This window comes from Phaeoacremonium minimum (assembly GCF_000392275.1).
Source record: "Phaeoacremonium minimum UCRPA7 unplaced genomic scaffold PA7_03_scaffold_393, whole genome shotgun sequence".
Taxonomy (NCBI): Eukaryota; Fungi; Ascomycota; class Sordariomycetes; order Togniniales; family Togniniaceae; genus Phaeoacremonium; species Phaeoacremonium minimum.
This window is the reverse complement of record NW_006921296.1, coordinates 13,137-33,143: the sequence shown is the minus strand read 5'-3', so window position 1 is coordinate 33,143 and position 20,007 is coordinate 13,137. Positions and strand designations below refer to the sequence as shown.

At 50.7% G+C, this 20,007-nt stretch overlaps 6 protein-coding genes across 6 annotated transcripts; 4 read left to right on the top strand and 2 right to left on the bottom strand.

Moving 5' to 3' along the window:
* Window positions 1-540: 540 nt before the first annotated feature.
* On the bottom strand, window positions 541-2,738 carry UCRPA7_5090 (putative carboxylesterase family protein; the record flags this gene model as incomplete). The annotated part of the gene is made up of 3 exons (XM_007917638.1): window positions 541-1,910; window positions 2,160-2,240; window positions 2,297-2,738. The coding sequence occupies 3 exons, from the start codon at window positions 2,736-2,738 to the stop codon at window positions 541-543; spliced, it is 1,893 nt and encodes a 630-aa protein (XP_007915829.1).
* A 3,041-nt stretch (window positions 2,739-5,779) lies between these two features.
* Window positions 5,780-6,377, top strand: UCRPA7_5089 (hypothetical protein; the record flags this gene model as incomplete). The annotated part of the gene is made up of 2 exons (XM_007917637.1): window positions 5,780-6,139; window positions 6,216-6,377. The coding sequence occupies 2 exons, from the start codon at window positions 5,780-5,782 to the stop codon at window positions 6,375-6,377; spliced, it is 522 nt and encodes a 173-aa protein (XP_007915828.1).
* Window positions 6,378-7,509: 1,132 nt separating this feature from the next.
* UCRPA7_5088 (putative vacuolar protein sorting-associated protein) lies at window positions 7,510-8,253 on the bottom strand (the record flags this gene model as incomplete). The annotated part of the gene is made up of 3 exons (XM_007917636.1): window positions 7,510-7,632; window positions 7,719-8,129; window positions 8,185-8,253. 3 exons carry the CDS (start codon window positions 8,251-8,253, stop codon window positions 7,510-7,512), a joined length of 603 nt encoding a protein of 200 aa, XP_007915827.1.
* Window positions 8,254-9,320: 1,067 nt separating this feature from the next.
* UCRPA7_5087 (putative alanine-glyoxylate aminotransferase protein) lies at window positions 9,321-10,667 on the top strand (the record flags this gene model as incomplete). Its single annotated transcript, XM_007917635.1, has 4 exons — window positions 9,321-9,409; window positions 9,498-10,123; window positions 10,175-10,533; window positions 10,584-10,667. The coding sequence occupies 4 exons, from the start codon at window positions 9,321-9,323 to the stop codon at window positions 10,665-10,667; spliced, it is 1,158 nt and encodes a 385-aa protein (XP_007915826.1).
* Window positions 10,668-11,706: 1,039 nt separating this feature from the next.
* UCRPA7_5086 (putative exportin-1 protein) lies at window positions 11,707-15,359 on the top strand (the record flags this gene model as incomplete). The annotated part of the gene is made up of 7 exons (XM_007917634.1): window positions 11,707-11,772; window positions 11,930-12,002; window positions 12,064-12,135; window positions 12,196-12,917; window positions 12,972-13,737; window positions 13,790-15,059; window positions 15,116-15,359. 7 exons carry the CDS (start codon window positions 11,707-11,709, stop codon window positions 15,357-15,359), a joined length of 3,213 nt encoding a protein of 1,070 aa, XP_007915825.1.
* Window positions 15,360-16,900: 1,541 nt separating this feature from the next.
* UCRPA7_5085 (putative glucose-regulated protein) lies at window positions 16,901-19,607 on the top strand (the record flags this gene model as incomplete). The annotated part of the gene is made up of 12 exons (XM_007917633.1): window positions 16,901-16,920; window positions 16,992-17,003; window positions 17,233-17,330; window positions 17,389-17,485; window positions 17,534-17,633; window positions 17,857-18,134; window positions 18,192-18,439; window positions 18,499-18,566; window positions 18,617-18,760; window positions 18,849-19,082; window positions 19,307-19,365; window positions 19,430-19,607. 12 exons carry the CDS (start codon window positions 16,901-16,903, stop codon window positions 19,605-19,607), a joined length of 1,536 nt encoding a protein of 511 aa, XP_007915824.1.
* Between the last annotated feature and the right edge of the window lie 400 nt (window positions 19,608-20,007).

Sequence of the window (20,007 nt, the reverse complement as noted above, 5' to 3'; positions counted from 1 at the left end):
TATACTAGTATTTGCTCCCAGCCGATAACCAGACTTGTTAGTGTCGAGTGTATCTCCGTTGGCAGATGGGACTATCATTTTATCAGATACACTGACAATAAGAAGCACGGGGGAAAATGCCATCGTTTCATCAATATCTCAGGGCCTGGTCTTTCCACAGTCCTGTCACTTTGGTACAGTCTTTGTAATCACATCTCATTTAATTCATGTTGTTACAAAGGAGCTATCAAAAAGTCGACTCAACTTAGGCGAAAGTTCGTGATAGACAACTGCCAGTAAGAGGTAGTTTCTCGGTTGTCAACTCAACGCCATGTGACGTGATGATAAAAGCACATAAGACTCCTCGCTGAACCGAGGGCTTCAAAACCTCATGATAAATGCAAAAACCAAGACCGTAAACCAACTCAGACTCCTACCACAGCCAGCCCCTAATGCATTATCATATGCAAAACAAAGGAAAATAGACAGGTAGTCAAGTCTGGCCAAGGACGTTATGGCCCATTCAAGGGAGGGTGAAATAGACATAACTTCACCACAGCGTTATCGGACGGTGACATCGGAAGTGGCTGCAGTAACCGTCGCCGTTGCGGTCAACTTCTTCTGGCGCTGCTTCTCCGCCCACTGACGGCTTAGCATACGGGACCGCTCGGCAGCTTCCTGGCGGGCTAGCCTCGCCGCCTCCTCTCGGTCGCGTTTCTCTCGTTCACGCTCCGCTAGATAGTTGTTGTCTCTCTGCAGAATCTCTCTTCCTCGTAGCTTCTGGTGCTGCACATCCTCCGCAGACATCGTGCTCCGCTTGCCACTGATACTACCGGTAGACGAAGATGCCGCTCGACTGATTTGTCTCGTTGAAGGAGATCCAACAGTAAGATCCCGGCCACGAGATGGAGGGCCCGTGCTAGATGCCGTGCTAGACATTGATGGACGGGACGCACGGGAGCCTGGTGCAACAGATAATCGCTTGCCAGCTGCGGATGAGGTCTGTGCTGGTGCCGAATTCTCTTGCTGAGCAGCCTTGGCAGTCCGGGCACGGCTAGTAGCAGTCTCTCGAACTGCCGTGCTGGGGGCCATGCTTGTGCGAATAGGCTTGGCCTTGAATTCTCGCCTCTTTCGTTCCTCTTCTTCTTGAGCCTTCAATCTTGCAGCATGCTCTTCCCTCTTTCGCCGTGATATGGCTTCTCCAGGGAGCTCGAAGTTGGGAATCGTTGGCGGTCTCGCCCTGAGAGACTTTGCTCTTTGCGGAGTCGCAGCAGCAAGCTGTTCGGAGTTGACCTGCAAAGACAGGCGAGCTTCGCGTTTCTCCTTCAGCCGGCGAGCCACTGCCTCTCCCGGCAGCTCGAAGGTGGGTACAATTGAGGGCCTGGACGGCTTGACAAGGGGCTTGGGTGGGAGTAAGCTCGCTGGACGAGCTACTGGCGCTTTCTTGACTGGAGCCTTCGCCGAAGCTTTATCGTCCTTGGCGGAGATAGGAGGCATTGCTGAACGGCGTACCGAGCTATCGCGCCCACCTTTAGGCTTGACCTCACCTGAGCCTTGTCTGTTCTTTAATCTTGCTGATGGTTGGCCAAGGGAGCTGTTGCGCTTAGCATTTCCATCGCTGGCCTTACCGGTGTCAGGGGATAGAACGCGGTTCAACTGAGCGGCCTGCGTCACGGCCTCCACCTCCTCCTCAAATTGATCCAAAGCCTCGAAGGAGTCTTCAATGCGAGTAATTGGCCTTAGTGGTGATGGCCGGCGAGGAGTAGTCTCTCTTGAAATGCCACCATTTTCTTGAGGGCCAGATGCTGTGGCTTTCACAGTCGGAGATTCTGGCGCAATAACCTGCAGTTCTGCAATATGAGGTGAACCCACCGAAGAGCTGCTGGGAGTTGCCTCGACGTTCATCTTTGTAGAGTTGGTAGTGTCTTGCTCTTTTATGGCTGTTAAGTTATCGACGTCAATTGGCGTTGCTAAGAGTGTATATGTGTCAGCCCTATCAAACCCTCGCGACGAAGCCGCCCCTCCCAATCGAATCCTACGAGCCAGCAGATTGCAGCCGAAGTGACGCTGTCGAACGGTTGTTGGAGCGTCCAAGAAACGAGACTTCGCGTAACTGCTGGATTTGCGGTCGGGGACTGATCTTGGGGAAGCTGGAAGTGAAAGCACCCATTGATACTGACCTGCTTGGTGCCGGGCGATTTGCTCGTTTGCTGGAGAGAGGTTCTGGTCTGCCAACACGAGAGAATGGTATTTTAGAGGATCTGGTGAAGAGGTATGATTAGCAGCCGCGAATTGGACCTGAGGCTCAGAAACTCACCCTCAAGACAGATGTTGCTTTGTTCTGATAGAGTACTCGGTGATGCCACTTGAGGCGCGGCTGGTGAATCCCTCGTCTCAGCCGTAGACAGATTCAGGAGCGCTTCGGTGCTTGTCTCAACTGATTGTTGAGAGTGAAGTTCTTCACCCTTCTGCACAATCGGATTCTCGTTGTCTTGTCTGAATGGGCTAGCAATGTGAAAATTCTCCAATTCTGTTGCCAGTTCTCCGATCAGGTTGAGAGGTTTCGAGGGGCAGAAGTCTTGAGCTTTGCTTTGCGACTCGTTGCCGGAGACTTCGTTGAGCACGATAGGCTGTTTGGGAGTAGTGGGATCGGAAGAAATGTCTGTGACGACAGCAATGCCTTCTTGGCCGATAGCAGAACTGATGTCCTCGTGGATGTCGAGTTGAGTTGGCTGCTGGGTTGCGGGTACAGTCGCCATGAGGTTAAATTTCCGGCCGCCTGGACGGTCCTTCTATGCAGATGATGAGACAAATCCGACAAGGGTCGTTCGCGCCGCTCCTGGGATGGAACTCGTGGGCGTCTTGAGTGTGCACAGACAAGGATAAGGACGGTGGTAATTTCGCGGATAATAATTGGGGAACGTGCCAAACCTGCAGGGGCAGTTGTCCCAGAATAGACTGGCCTCCGGCTCTATGAATGACAGGGAGCAACTGGAGAACGCTGGCAGAATTGTCTGCTGTATGATGATCAGTTATGCTCTGCTGAGATGGAAGCGGACGGTGAGAGGTGAGATGCGGAAGTTCAGAAGTTACAAGAAGGGAGGAGGGGAAGCACCCAGATTGTATGGCTCAAGGACGCGGGTAAAAATGTTCGGTTTATTTACTTCAGACACTGTGCTACCCCTAGCGTAGAGGTGCCTCACTATTAGGACAGTAACGTTAGTGCCAACTCAGCAGTTGCAGCATACCTGCTGCCATCAATAAATTATGCGCGAGTTGCAGAGGGTGAGACACGATGGATCTGCGTTTCCTCCGGATGAAAATGGCCTGTAGAAGATTCCTCTGCTATCTGACTCTGCCATTCTTAGTCCATCGCAACTTCTTCTTTATCCCTCTCTCTTGCGGGGTTGACGTTCCTGCCACTTCTTAATCCTCGATTGGCTCGACTTTCGTTTAGTGGTGGTCGCGTTTCAGAATGCGAAGCTGGACGGTTGCTGACTAAGGAACGCGTTTGTTACGCGACTTGCCGCCGACGGGCGACTGTCCCCACAGTCTTCTAGCTTGGCGATTTGAGCAACAAACCGGCCAGAGGGCAGTGAACAAGGTCCATATACCCGCTATGATGGTAACCCAAGGATACCTACTTCATATGCCTGATTTGCAACTTTTGATGGGTGATGCGCCCTGATATAGGGTCGATATGACCGAACCTCGAGAGGCGTACAAGTGTCAGGCCGCAACAAGCGTGTAGACTTTGTATACGGTCCCTAGTTTTGGCGTTTTTGAAACCCATCGTCCAAAAATGAACCCTCAGGCTTGAAGAATCCATGTGCAATCAAGTAAGTCATTGCGTGGCATCTCCCTGTTGTTGTTGTTGCTCTTCTTCTTCTCCAGCGGCGACAGCATCTGTGTGAGCTTGTAGGTTTGGCGCATGCTCTGTGGGTATTCGAACGAGAGTCTGCGGTAAGGCGATCGTGGCTTCTTCACTCTGTGGCTTCGGTAACTTTGCTGCGCATGATGTTAGATTCAGTCTACAAGATGGCACCGAATCAAGTAACACGTACCAGATGCCATATTGATGGCGCGCAGGACATTATGCCAATTGCCAACGACAAGTGCGATTGCTGTTCAGCAACATAGTCAGCTAAAGAACCCAGCATGAGCCATATCTATATTCCTCGTCGCACCTTCTGTTCCGTCAGACAATGTTCCCAATTTCTGTTCAAGAGCCTCCATCTGCGTCGCTACTGCGGCGCTGAGCTCGCGTAGCTCCTTCAGATTCTCCAGTTCCGCCTTCTTCTCGTTCACCCGTGCCTGGAGTGTTGAGGACTGGCCCACAGACGATGTTGCATTGAGACTCCCGGAGACGGAGGGTCCTCGAATGTGTCCCGGCGGCAACGATCTAGTCGGAAAAGACATGGTCGAGTATTCACATGCGACTGTATCTCTCGGTACGTCACGGAATTCGATGCGATGCAATTCGGGCCGTGAGTGTTGAAGACGGGATGGTGGGGTAGAGGGTCGATAGGTAGGTAGGTATTGGTAAGACAGGCGGGGAGCTAGGGCGGTCCATTGGTTGGGAAAAGCGAAGGAGTTTGCAGCCAATGGCAGCACACCTGTCAACGAATTCCAATCGCCGTTGCCGTGGCAATGCCGCTAGTCAATTTGCGTCGCTGGAGCCCAACTGAAAAATAAGGGTAATTACACCATCGGCGGAACCCTGCTGCACCCTGATAACAGAAGACACTACCAACCTACCTACGCTACTCACACATACATACATACATACATCCAAGACGCCTGCCAGGATATTTTCTTTTTGCAACTCGCTGAAGTACACCACACGAAGTTCCTGCAACTATCTGTCCCCATCATTATGAACAATGGCAAGGTTAAACGAACCTCCCGTGTCCACAGATAGTATAGAAACGCGTGAGTGGCGAGCTTGCTGATTCTCATTGTTGACAACGCCTGAAGACTAACACCTTTTGCAATCAGTCAGAAAGAAGTTCCTGCGGCAGAATCGTGACATTGCGCGCATCAACTCGACTCAATCGCTTCGGATTCGGTCCTTGGAGAATGAATGCGCACGCTTGTTGTCCGAAAACCTGGAGTTGCGGGGGCGGATACTGCAACTCGAAAAGGAGGCAGAGGACAGCACAGCGCAGAGGATAGCCGACCATGCTCTCGACATCAAAGCGAAAATGGAGGCCCAACTGCTCGAATGGGGGTCACTATTAGCTGGGCTGGGCTTAGAGCCACCGATGAAACGTCATTCTCCTAGAGGGAGGAAGATCGCAAGGCCGACGTCGAACATGCATCGCAGTCCCGCTCAGAGAAGATTGAGGGATGTAACAAAAGATGTTGAAGCACTTGCGGCACAGGAAGGAAGACTCCCGCCCATACAGGAGAACAAGCCGTATCCCAGGCAGACCATGAAGTGAGTCCATCTGCATCGAGCTACAATTGCTGCGAATAGTTTATTGACATTGCGAATAGTCGTGAAGAGATCCTGGCATTATGTTCTGAGGCCACAGACTCAAATGAGTCTCCCGACCTGGGGCCCCCGCCTACGTCACGATTTGTCGAAGAGGTTCCCGTCAAAGTCGACTCTCCTTGCAGATCAACTGGTGTACCCGAAATTGGCTCGCCGGTAAACAGTCTACCTAGTCTACCCCCGCCAGAAGCGCCGTTGCCCAAACTCGATTATAGTAAAGACAAGGCATCCGAGCCAGAGAAGAAGGCTCACCTTGAGTCTTCAAGACCTAAAGCAGCGGAGCTTGAAAATTCTCGACCATCAATGAAAACTGGTTCTAAGCGAAAGTTTGGTGATGAGAACGAGCAGGTGAAGTTGGCCAGTACAGTCTCCGAGAAAGGGAAGGAAGATACTGTTCCCATGGTCAAACCATTGGCCATTCGCGATCTCAAAAACCGACGGAGTATTAAGGATCTGTCATCTGCAAGACAGCCCAGCAAGGAGAAGCTGGGCAATTCAGCAACATCCGGTCCGCAGCGCAAGCCCCTCGCCGCAAAGAGCACGAATGACGATTTGTCATCTCCCAAGAAGAGTACGAAGCCTTCTCCTGTTGATGACCCAATATCGAAACCAAATGCCTTAAAGGTCGCGTCTATCAAGGAACAGCCCAAGGATAAGAAAAAGGTAGTCGCAGTACCAGTTCAACCCATTGCGCAGCCTCCTGCGGTAAGAGTATTGCCAGAACCAGAGATTGCAACAGCAGATCCTGCGCTCGTCTGTCCAGATACACCAGAACCTGCAGCAGCACATCACGATTCCGCCAGGGACACACCACCACCAGCAGACATATCAGTACACGGCGAGACGTCTCGACCTAGTAGGCGAGCCCGCACTTCCATTAGCTACGCTGAGCCGAACCTGAGGGACAAGATGCGACGGCCGACAAAGCAGTTGTTTGACGCAGTAGCCGGCGAGGGTAGATATATTCAGCGCTCCAGTTCGGCGAATCTGCTAGCACCCCCTTCTAGCACCAAGGTCAAAGTAGAGGGCGAGGCGCCAGACTCGTGGCGCAAATTACCCATTGCGGAGGCGGCAGTGGCTCATGAGGCAACTCGCAGAGAAAGTATGACGAGTCCCCTTGCTCAGAAGCAAGCGTCCCCAGAGCTGCTTCCAAGCACTGTGATCACGAACAGACGCAAGCGCGCATCTTCAATGGGTATCAGAGAAAGCGTTGCCGATTCTTCATCTACAACACACAATGCTTCCGCGAGTCAGAAGGCTGTAAATGAGGACGAGGAATACGAAACACGTGAAGAAGCGGATCCTTATGAGTTTACTACTTCATCTCCGATGAATGAATCTAGTGACTCTGTACTTGAAAACGAGTCGAAGACAGTGGGTGCGAAGGGTTCGAAAGGCTCTCGACGCTCATCAGTTGCAGCCCGTGAGAGCAGCTCATCCGGCAGAACCGCGAGTACAGGGAGGCCAATCAAGGCACCTACTTCCAGAAAGAGAGCATCGATGATTGCGCCAAAGAGTTCTTCTATGTTAGACGCTGAAGAGTCATACGATGACACTTTGGAGTCTAGCGGTGAGATTATCCGCGATCAAGGTGATGCAATAGCTACGAGAGATAGGGTCTCACGACGGAGGAGCATGATGTTATGAAACGACGCGAGACAGTCTTATAGCCTTGGTGTTAGGAGTCGGGTACTGTTTTTTTCTGCATAGGGCGTATGACCCTGGCTTGACGACGTTGTAAATTGCAGGCATGACAGGATACCAATCTCATGAGTCTTTAGAACCCAGCCAAATGGCTCGATGTATATGTTTGCGCATTATGAGTATCTAATAGTTTTCCACGAAACTTGGGATGTGCCATTCACAGTGAAGTCGCCGAAAAATCCCCAGGTGGGCGATCCATCCGCTTCAAGTCTCTTTAATCAGTCCAATCTTCATCTCAGAAGCCTCCGTCTGTCATTCGATAAACACACCTTCGATGCCTAAGCGATACCCTCATCACCCAGCTCTACACTTCAGCCTTAATGAGCTCATCATGAGCCTCCTGTCGGCTCTACTGGCTTTGTGTAGGTCACCTTCTCCACAGCCACGTTTTCCACACCATTTGCATCTTTTCTCAACTGGTAAACGTACAATGTGAGCGATATGCCTTGGACCTATCATCATTATATATGTTAGCGAACCAAGTTATCCTACAAAATCAAATTGCCGCAAGTCTAGGAGCGGCTCGCGCAGCACTCACATCCATCAGACAGAAGCTAGGCACTATTTCCTCGCCATCAAGGCCCGCGCTCGTACTATAGGCGCCGGTCGCACTGCCCGGGTTGACGAAGAACTTGTCCATATACTCGAAGCACTCGAAGCGGTGGGTGCCGCCCCAGCACAGCACGTCGACGTCCAGCTTGTTGGCCTCGGCCAGAAGCAGGTCTGGCTCATTAGAAACCAGCGTGAAGCCCTCCAAGAAGCCGACGCGGATGTTGCCGTGCGTGACGACCTGCGTCAGCGGGAGCGAGGTGGCCTCGACGTCGAAGCGCCCCTTCACGATCTTTAGATCCGGCGCTACCGTCCGCAGGTATTCGTATGTGTGCTTGTCCGTCAGGTTGCCTAGGCAGAGAGTCTGTCCGATCTTTCCGGGTGCGAGTAGCTTCTTGAACTGTGGTAGGAAGATGTCAGCTTCAGTCAGGTCAGTAAGTTGTGAAGACGAGAACCTTTGCGGGAATGTCCAGAGCTCTGTCAGGGATGTGGAGGTCCCCAATCACTAGTATTAGGAAGGCCATGATTGAAGTATAAGTCTGCTGTTGCAGACGTATAGATATCACTTTACAAGCTCAACTGTAGCTTCTGCCAATGACTGCTGTGGTGCAGAGTGCTGGCTCGAGGAGGGATGACGAATGCGGGACTGACCCGGCGGTGTTGTTGCGCAAGTACAGCCAACGGCTTTGAATGACGATCGAATTAGTCGCACTGAATGACTCTCATCCTGGCCCTTCCGTCTTGATGTCCCTCAATTGGTAACTTCGAGCTGCTTCGGTGTGAGAGAGGATTCAAAGAGCCGAGCTTCGAGCAAGCCAGAGCTTCAGCCAGGCATTCACAGTTGGAGTTGAGTCGTCCATGGTGGCTGATGCACCAGGGTGGATCCTTTGGCAAAGCTCCAGCCACACAGCCCACCCTGTAGCTCTCAGCAGCAGGACGGGTGCTGATCGGCCAGTGCAGGGGGTCCCCGATCGCGCTTGATACAGCGCAGGAGACATAAGTCGTGTGCTGGACCAGCGCCTTGGGTCCGATATGCGGATGACTTTGGGCGCGGGGCTCCTCCGTTCCATACACTTACGGTGCTTTAGTCACATTATAGGCCTCAAATTTTCTCTCGCGCCCGTGCAGTCTGGTTTGGATTGATTAGGAGGACGGGATAGGTACGGAGGAAACTCGCTATTTCTTTGCTGTCATTCTTATTCGTACTCTGTTCATTCGGTCTTGCCCGTCGGCGGTGTCCGTTTTCTGTTTTCAGCGATTCAACATCGATATCTCCCCTGCTTTGCCCGTCCAGGTGTCGATTGACACCAGGCCGAACCAATTGGATTGAGATATCGGCAATCAAGTAGGCAAGCTGGCTCCCCTGTACTATTCGCGGCCGTTACTTCAGCGGCTTGTGTCCATGTCCGCCGGCAGTCTACCCCGCAGCCCCTCCTCCAGCATCGGTCCTGCAAGCCGACTGTCTCTTATATCTAACCACCTTCTTGTGGATCAACGCCCGATCAGTACTTCTTCCTTGTCTTCGTCTGCTGTTGGCACTTCTCTCCTTTCCAAGACTCAGCAGCGCAATCTCTCCAGCTCCTCAGGCAAGATGTCGTCCCAGCCAGAGCACCCTACCCTCCTTATCCCGGGGCCCATTGAGTTTGACGATGCCGTCCTCCAGTCTATGAGCCACTATAGGTGAGATCTTGTTTTTGCTGTCGCAATCTGCTCAATTGTGTTCAAGAACGTATTCAAGAAATCAGTTGCTTATCAAACGTTTGTACAGCGAGAGCCATGTTGGCCCCGGCTTCGTCTCAACTTTCGGCGAGACCCTCTCCATGCTCCGCAAGCTCTTCCAGACCACCGACCCTGCATCGCAGCCCTTCGTCATCTCCGGCTCCGGCACTTTAGGCTGGGATATCGTTGCCTCTAACCTCGTTGAGCCGGGCGAGGATGTGCTGGTTCTGACGACTGGGTACTTCAGCGACGGCTTCGCCGACTGCCTCAAGGTGTACGGCGCAAACGTCACTCAGGTCAAGGCGCCTGTGGGCTCGCGCCCGCAGCTACCCGAGATCGAGAAGGCTCTCTCCGAGAAGAAGTACAAGATGATCACTGTCACGCACGTCGACACCTCGACAGGTGTGCTCAGTGAGCTGAAGAAGCTGTCCGAGCTGGTTCAGCGCGTTTCGCCTGAGACTCTGATCATCGTGGACGGTGTGTGCAGTGTTGCCTGCGAGGAGATTGCTTTCGACGAGTGGAAGTTGGACGGCGTGGTCACTGCGAGCCAGAAGGCCATTGGTGTCCCGGCTGGTCTATCGATATCCATGTTCAGCGGCAAGGCCATGCAGACTCTCCAGAAGAGAAAGTCCCCTCCTGCTTCTTACTTTGCGTCCATGAAGAATTGGGCTCCCAGTATGCATTGATGGTCTACACCCCAGTATCTACGACGCTAACTTTATCTAGTTATGCAGAACTACGAGGCGAAGAAGCCCTCATACTTCGCTACCCCGTCTCCTCAGCTTGTGCATGCTCTACACACGGCACTAACTCAGATCCTATCCAAGCCCCTTTCCGAGCGATTCGCGAAGCACCGCGAGGCGTCAGACCGGATCAAGCAGACCGTTGCGTCCCTTGGGCTGAAGCAGGTTGCTGCCAACCCTGATGACCAGGCCCACGGCATGACTGCCATCTACCTTCCTGAGGGTGTCAAGGCTGCTGAGCTCCTGCCTAGCCTAGCAAAGAAGGGCATTGTGTGGGCTGGTGGTATTCACAAGGAGATAGCACCCAAGTATGTCCGCTTCGGTCATATGGGCGTCAGTGTGGTATGTATTGGCTTTTCCTCTTGCTTCAGAATGCGGCTGATCATTCGCAGTTGAATCCTGAAAGAGGTGATATCGAGAAGGCTCTCAAGGCCCTTGAGGATGGTTTGTTCGAGTGTGGATACCAGAAGGCATAGATGCTCGGCCTATGAGCGAAGGGGCAATTGGAAAATGTACAAAGGGTCGGAACAGTTTCTTCCCCGAGGTGGCGGTCCGCATATATGATAGGAATAGACGGTGGCACCGAGACTGTGTATCTTTCGGAACAACGGAAAAGCAAGCTAGATTTGCCATAGGTAGACATTTACCAGAGACGTCTAGAGTACAAGAGACCAAATCCGAGTCATGAATCTGTGGGCGCTCCATCATATTCTTTGAAGATGCATGAGCCCATTCAGATTTTTAAGCTGTTGAGCCAGGGTTGGCTGTCTCCTAAGCTGAAAGATTGAAAAGTCGGACAAAGAAGGAGTAATGATAGCAATTACTTCAAGCCAAGAATATGATTCCGTGAAGCTTGATGGACAACCTGGTTTCTTGCAGCAATGTGTTCTATAACCAGCTTGTAAATATAATGAACTGGAGAATCATTGAGATCTCTCCTTTGGGACAGCACTCTTCACATTGGCACTTTGGTGCGGTGTAAGCTGGCGAGCATGCACGATTCGATATTGCTGACAAAACCACAATTGGAGCTCCATATCCGACTCCCAGCAGGCAGGAAGCGCGTTAGGTGCCTGCAAGGTATCAGTGACGTACAGGTGTGGCGCGTCGGCTACAGGAAGCACACGGAATTAAACAGAGGCTGTGGCTGAGCCCGGTAGCTGTTACAACCGCCGGGGAGGGGGGCGTTACTGGAGGCGGTAATGTACTGTCTATGCCTACCTAGCCGACCGTACTGTAGTGTACCTACCTCCTAGCCTCCCCGCCAACGCGGGGCTGTTGTCGCGAGCTGCAAAACCCAACTCACCTCTTCTTCCTTTCCACCCGATTCCTCTCCGTCCGATCACCAGCCTTCTCTGTCATCGTCACCTTGGGAAACTCCACCTCGTCGGCGGCAGACCTCTGTCTTCTGTGGCCCCTTGAACTCTCCCCATAATCCCTCCCTCTACCCTCCCAAAGAACGCCCGTCTACTTTACCGCCAGAGATAGCTTCCTTCCTGCCACCCGCTTTCCGCCATGGCGATCTCCATCGAGGAGCTGGACCAGCTTGTGCGCTCCTTCTATGAAGGTCGTGGCGATCAGGTATTCCATCTCCTCCTAGCACTCAAGTTTACGATCATGGCTGACCTGCCTTTCCTACGTTTAGCAAAAAGCTGCCCAGGCTGCCTTGAACCAGGTGAGTTGCTCTCCACCGCCCTCGCAATATCGCCACGGAGCCTCGACTAACCGATCATGATAGTTTAAGGAAGATCCCGATGCATGGCTGATGGTGGATGACATCCTGTCCAAGGCATCTTACCCGCAGACAAAGTGTAAGTTTTTGGTTCAATCTTGTTTGTTCTGTCTATATCGTGTAGGCTAATTCATGTACAGACCTCGCACTCCAGGTTCTCGACAATGTGATCATGACAAGATGGAAAGTCCTGCCTAGAGAGCAGTGCCAAGGTTTGTTTTTTCCAAAGGGCAGCTAGGCATGGCTGGCGCCTGCTAATATCATCATCCCAGGCATTCGCAACTTCGTTGTGAGCTTCATCCTCCAATGCTCGAGTACCGAGGAGTCTTTACGATCTCAGCGGACTTTGCTCAACAAACTCAATCTCGTTCTCGTCTCCGTCCTGAAGCAGGAGTGGCCCCACAACTGGCCAACGTTCATCAACGAAATCATATCTGCCTGTCATTCGAGTCTGTCGGTCTGCGAGAACAACATGATTATCCTGCGTCTCTTGTCCGAGGAGGTCTTCGACTATTCTGCCGAGCAGATGACATCCGCCAAGACCCGCAACTTGAAGACGGTCATGTGTGCCGAATTCTCACAGATCTTCCAGTTGTGCCAGGAGATTCTAAATACCGCAAATCAGCAGAGCCTGATTCAAGCCACCTTGGAGACATTGCTTCGCTTCTGTAACTGGATTCCATTGGGCTACATCTTCGAAACACCTCTGATTGAGACTTTGCGCACGCGCTTCCTCGAGACTCCTGAGTTTCGTAACGTAACCCTCCAGTGTTTGACAGAGATTGGTGGTCTACAGACAGCGGGTGCTGGGCAGGTCGGCAACTATGATGAACAGCTTGTAAAGATGTTCACCGAGGTCCTTGCTACCATCTCAACCATCATCCCCATTACTATCGACCTCAAGTCAACCTATTCACAGAGTAATTCGCGCGACCAGCAATTCGTTCAGAATCTTGCTCTATTCCTCACCAACTTTTTCTCCATGCATCTCAATGTATGCAAATCTCTTTTCTCTTTCTAAAATTTAGAATAACTAACATTGGCACAGTTGATCGAGAATCTACCAAACCGCGATTATCTCAGTCACGGCCACTACTATCTCATTCGGATCTCCCAGATTGATGACCGCGAGATCTTCAAGATCTGCCTTGATTATTGGCTAAAGCTTGTTCAGGAGCTCTATGAGGAGATGCAGGCATTGCCCATTACGGACATGAACCCCCTTTTGGCGATGGGCACAATGTCCACCGGCGGCGCACCAAACCCTGCGCTCTTGACAAACTATCCCCTACGAAAGCACAAGTACGGCGAGGTGCTGTCGAATCTGCGAATCGTCATGATTGAGAAGATGGTTCGTCCTGAGGAAGTCTTGATTGTTGAGAACGACGAGGGTGAGATTGTACGAGAATTCGTAAAGGAGAGTGATACCGTGCAGCTGTACAAGACTATTCGCGAGTGCCTTGTCTATCTCACCCATCTCGATGTCGTCGATACCGAGCAGATCATGACCGACAAGCTTGCCAAACAGGTTGACGGCAGTGAGTGGTCTTGGCACAACTGCAATGTTTTGTGCTGGGCCATTGGATCCATCTCCCTGGCAATGAACGAAGAGACCGAGAAGCGCTTTTTGGTCACTGTGATCAAGGACCTTCTTGGCTTGACAGAGATGAAGCGCGGGAAGGACAACAAGGCCGTTGTTGCCAGCAACATCATGTACATTGTTGGCCAGTATCCTCGTTTCCTGAAGGCCCATTGGAAGTTTCTCAAGACTGTTGTGAACAAGCTGTTTGAGTTCATGCACGAATCCCATGAAGGTATGCATCCAGCCTAAACCCCGCCCCTTTTGACTTGTCTAATGATTTGTAGGTGTTCAGGACATGGCTTGCGATACTTTCATTAAAATCGCGAAGTCGTGCAGACGTCACTTTGTTGCACTACAGCCCAGCGAGCAAGAGCCGTTCATCGAGGAGATAGTTAGAAACCTCCAGAAGATAACGTGCGATCTCACTCCTCAGCAAGTGCACACTTTCTACGAAGCATGTGGTTACATGGTTGCCGCCCAGGGCAACCGCAATCAGCAGGAACGTTTGCTTTCTGATCTCATGGCTCTCCCGAATGCCGCTTGGGATACGATCATCAAGCAGGCAACGGTGGACCCAAATATCCTGCAGGATGCCAATACCATCAAGGTTATTGGTAATATCATGAAGACAAACGTATCAGCCTGCTCATCTGTCGGACCCTACTTCTATCCGCAGATCGGCCGTATCTACCATGACATGCTGCAGATGTATCGCGCAACGAGCCAACTAATTTCTGAGGCTGTTGCCCGTGATGGAGAGATAGCTACCAAGATGCCTAAAGTCCGCGGATTGCGGACGATAAAGAAGGAGATCCTGAAGCTGATTGAGACATTTGTGGACAAGGCAGATGATCTCCAGGCAGTGCGCGCTCAGATGGTCCCGCAACTGCTCGATTCCGTACTCGTGGACTACAATCGCAACGTCGCCGGAGCTCGGGATGCCGAAGTTTTAAGAGCTATGACAGCTGTCATCTCCAAACTATCATCTCTGATGGAAGACCAAGTCCCTGTCATTATGGAGAATGTCTTCGAGTGCACGCTGGATATGATCAATAAGGACTTCTCGGAATTCCCAGAGCACAGAGTCGAGTTCTTCAATCTGCTGAGGGCTATTAACCTTCACTGTTTCCCGGCTTTGCTCAAACTCGACAACCGACAGTTCAAGTTCGTGATCGACTCGTGCCTTTGGGCCAGCAAGCATGATAACCGCGACGTCGAGGCCGCTGGCCTCAACATGTGTCTTGAGCTTATTAACAATATCGCCGACAAGACTGATGTCCAGACGTCAAACGCATTCTTCAACCAGTTCTTCATCCCTATCTTGCAGGATGTGTTCTTCGTCATCACTGATCAGGACCACAAGGCCGGCTTCAAGACACAGTCACTGTTACTGATGCGCATGATTTACTTCGTTCAGCCAGCAGATGGCTCGTCACCTAAGATCCAAGGACCTATTTACCAACCAGATCAGGCTCAGCCAGGCACGAGCAACAGAGAGTTCCTTGGTAACTTTGTTGGTACCCTTTTGAGCAACGCCTTCAGTAATCTCCAGACGTATGTGTTTCCCTTTTTCTCCGGTTTATGGCCACCTCACTAACAATATGATACAGACCACAGATTGCGGCCTTTGTTGAGGGACTGTTCACTCTCAACACCCAGTACGACAAATTCCGTCTTGCCCTGCGTGACTTCCTGATCTCACTGAAGGAGTTCGCGGGCGACAATGCAGAATTGTATCTCGTGGAGAAGGAAAAGGAGGAGCATGCCGCAAAGCAGGCCGACATCGAGCGACGCTCAAAGGTAGGTGGTTTGATGAAGCCCTCCGAGCTGGAGCAGGACGACGACGAACTGTGACTGCGCGAAGAGTTGCGTAATGAATTCGCTCCTTCCTACGAGTCAAACGACACCGCTGCCTCGTCCAAGAGTCACAACACTTCGCAAGATAATTTCGATGCCTGGGAGGTTTACGGGTTGTGAAGTCTGTGTTATGGTCAGTTGGTGAGATCGAGGCTCTTTTTACAACCTCCCATTCTCTCTGTTCTTATTGTATGATACCACATAGACGATTCGGCATTCATTTGGTCCACAATCACCGTGGCCGAATGGGATGCAACATTCAGAGTTGTCTCTTCATTCGTCTAGATGCAACAACATATAAGACAAGAACGAATTTGGACGGATGCGGCAGGACGCTACACATCTGCCCCGAGGAGGTTTAGTTGTCAGGGTTATTTTTTGAAAAGGGGTGACGAGAGGGAAGGGGTGGCAGACAAAAGTGGCAAGCCGAGGACTCGCGACAACTAGCTAGCCTAGGAATATCTGTCAACAGTAATGTAGTGATGACTAGAACTTGATTTTGGCAAGGTTGTGTGCGTGCAAATTGTTCGTAGGTCATGGACAAAAAAGGAGCCACCGAGTTAATGCCGAGTCGCCTTTCAGAGTTGGCCTAGTTGCTGCAATTGCACCAAAGACCGTCGACCCAGCGTAGACAGTAAAATATGCAAGTTCGGTGATCTGGTCTCATCGCTTGCCAGGCCACCGTGGTAGGGTTGAGTCATTCCCAGCTCGAAGGATATTTTTGCAAGGATCAAACAGGGTTATTGACATCTGGCTTGACTGCCTTGGACATGGCTCTTCTCCAAGAGCCGACGCTCTGGGCTGGCAGTTCACCATCATCAGATATCCAAGAATTGGAGAGGGGGTCTCAACAGGACACTTTTATTGTAATTTGATCGTCGTGGTGAGGGAAGGAATGCTTGGCGTAGGTGGTGGATTACCTCTCTTATTATTGTTGGTGTTAGTGAGAGATGTGTCCTAATGCGAAACTTGGACAAAACAACAACTATTGAAATAGCTTGGATTCTCTCAAAACAGAGCAATACATCGATGGACACTACGTTGAAATGTTTTTTTGGGGACTGCGCAATGTTATAAGACTTGCCCTGTCTAATGCTTTAAGTTATACTCCACCGCGAACCTCCTGTCGTTGGCGCTCAAGTCATTCAGTCCTTCCAGGGTTGGACTGTGACACCAGCTATTTATTTGTTTTACGGCCTCTGCGCAATTTTCATCTACCCAACAAATATCTAGATCTCTCGAGAATTACTCATAACCAAAGTCAGTGTGTGTTTCTTACTGATACGATAAATATTGTAACTATTAGCGGCCCATCCGAGCTTTATTGACGAAGTACAGAGGTATGGTTCGGGAACCCCTGGACACAGAAAAGCGAGATCGAGGCCGAAGCCCATCTCCTAATATGATCGCAAGACGAAGCTCAAGATGGGGCCTCGGCCTCCTACTTGTTGCAGTGGTGGCGTTACTGTGTTTTCCCGCTTGTTTCTGGTTGACTCGCCCGAACTACAATTATAGGTACAACGACGACCCCTATTCATATGGCACTGTTATCGCCATCGTGAGTGATTTCCCTATATTCGTGTCATTACTTATTGTCACCCTTGAGAATACCTAGCTAAGTTATCATAGGATTTGGGTACTGTAAGTAATCACTACTCTGGCGCGGTTTCCTCCAGGCTTTCCTTTTCCAGGTATTTACTTGACGATTGATCGCTGGTTGGATAGACATACACATGTGTTGGATACAGTAGCAACGAGGGAGACAGGATGTAAGATGACCTCACAATGCCTAAGCACTTGAAGGGCATACGAAAGAACGCTAACTTGGAGCCAAGAATTATACCTGATCAAGGTTTGACGTAGCCATTAGTTCGCTCTCTTGCAAGACATACTTATCACAAGGACCAGATAATCGTTGCATACCGTCCTACGTCTCGTTCACCGACAACGAAATCCTTGTCGGCGAAGGTTTGTCTACCGAAGACCTCATACCGGATCGAGGATTAAATGGGTTAACACAACACAGCTGCGAAAAACCAAATCCTTGACAACCCCGACAGGACTATATACGGACTCAAGCGGCTCATCGGCCGGAGCTTCTCTGACCCGGCGGTCCAGGAGAGGTATCCAAAGCCCTTTTGACAAATGAACAATAGCTAACCCTCTATTAGTGTGGAGGTTCTGCCCTACAAGGTGGTCAATAAAGCCGGCAAGCCGGCTGTGCAAGTCGTGGTGAAAGGCAAAACCCAGACTTTTTCGCCGGAGGAAATTGTCAGTAAGCTGTTTGCAAGGGCAAAGATGCTTGCTGAAGATTACCTGAACGAGACGTAAGCATGACTTGGCTCTGAGCCTCATAACTTGGACTGATATCATACAGAATATATTCTGCAGTAGTCACAGTGGTAGGATCTCAAACGCTTACGCTTATGGGCCTGATGAAGCATTTGCGCTCTTCAAGTCTTTTCCATGTCTTATATACTAACTGTCATTCTAGCCTGCATACTTCAAGGATGATCAACGTCAAGCAATCAAGGACGCGGGTGCTATTATTGATCTCAGGATTCTAAGGCTGGTTAACGAGCCCACTGCGGCAGCAATTGGCCACCGGCTAGATCGCAATGACGATGAGCGCCAGATCCTTGTATATGACTATGGTAGCGGTGCACTAGATGTGTCCATCCTCGATGTCGACATGGGCGTCTTCGAGATTCTAGCAACGGCTAGCGATCCCCACCTTGGTGGTGATGCCCTTGACCAGCGGATCGTCGATGAGTATGTCTCCTGAGCTCACTCGACTACCTGTTAAGATTAACTAACGATGCAATCTAGATTGGCATGGGGATATCACCTGGAACACGACATTGACGTTAGTACGGACAGGATCGCAATGCACAAGCTCAAAGTCGAGGTCGAGCGGGCAAAGATAGCACTGTCTAATCTGACGCAAACCTATCTTGAGATAGAATCTTTCTCTAATGGCAAGGAATACTCGCGGCTCATCACTCAAGACTACCTTGCTGGAATTCAGGAGGATCTTCTTCAGAGGTCACTGGAAATAGTTGACCAGGCGTTCAAAGGTAACCCATTTTAGATTGTTGTACGCATCACCTTCCCGCTAGCTAACGCTGCTATTTAGACGCGAATCGGACGAAGGAAGAGACCAACGACATTATACTCGCCGGTGGCTCTATCCACAGTTCAAGAGTAAGGCATGTGCCTGTTATAGACAGACTAATGCTAATTCGCATCTTGAGGTGTCTCAGCTCTTAGACGCTTACTTTGACGGTAAGAAGAACATCACAGCGGGACATACGGAAGCCGTGATACTCGGCGCCATTGTGCAAGCTGGTGTTCTTTCTGGTGACGAGTCTGAAGATTGGGGGTGTATATTCCCGGATGTGAATGGACTCTCACTTGGAGTTGTAGGCATCATCCACCGAAAAGCCAGTGCTATCATTCGATACTTGAAGCTTATTCTACCCACAGGACACAGCCGGCAATCTGACAGTCAAGCTAATTCCCCGAAATTACCCTATGCCAATACGCAGGACCAAAATCTTCTCCACGGCAGTCGATGACCAGCAAGACGTTGTTATCAAAGTTATGGAGGGCGAACGGGCATTGAGCGAGGGCAACGAACTTCTGGGACAGCTCGAGCTGACTGGGATTCTTCCTGCTCCAAGGGGTGTCCCTCAGATAGAAGTGGTTTTCGAGCTCGACGTGCGTTCATTATTGAATCGTTATTATGATGTTGATATACTGATTTCGAGAAGGCCAACGGGATACTGAAAGTCATCGCTACCGACAAAGGTTGGTTCGAGAAACATGTCCAGTCCACGTGTCACTGACATTTATCTAGGCACTGGCAAAAATGAAAGCATAACACTGGTTGGGGGCCTCAATATTATCTCACGAAAGATTCACTATTGACGCCCGGCTCACAGGATAATACGAACCGATTCCGGGACTGGGAGGCAATAGATCGTATAGTGGCCGAGGCAGAGTGAGTACATATCTCACAATAATGACCTCGACAATACACATGAATAGTTGCTCACATCAATTAGTCAATTCTTTGAGGAGGATCAAGCCATCCGCGATCGCTTCGACGCGCGATATCGTCTTGATAACGAGGTTTCGTTACGCTCAGCCGGGGGTGAAGGTGGCAATAGCGAGGAGTATGACTCCCCGTTACCCCTTTATTTGGCACAGCTAATCGAGGCTGCAGAGATACAACCATTGTAAATACAGAGGTCCAGTATTGGTTGGAGCCAAAGGCCATAGTGGAGGAGCCGACAGTCCACAATGAGCTCTGAGACTAAGAAATCCTCACTTCATGTCCAAGCAGAGTCCATCACGAATTGAAGTTCCTAAACGTATGGAGTAGCAGGCCGGCCAAACTTTGGTAACTATGATGTAATATTATAATTCATTATTTGATTGCTATTCGAATGAGATAATTTGAGTAAATTCACGGCATCATCGCGTAACGCTTCGTTGATTATATGGACTAGCCTTTCCCTCAAAAGACCGTCAATGCCGTGGAACGTCGTACACGAATCTGCTGTGAGATGCGATTGTTCTAAGACTCACCACCTGACCACCGGCACCATCCCAAGCAGTACACCCGCTGCATGATATGATC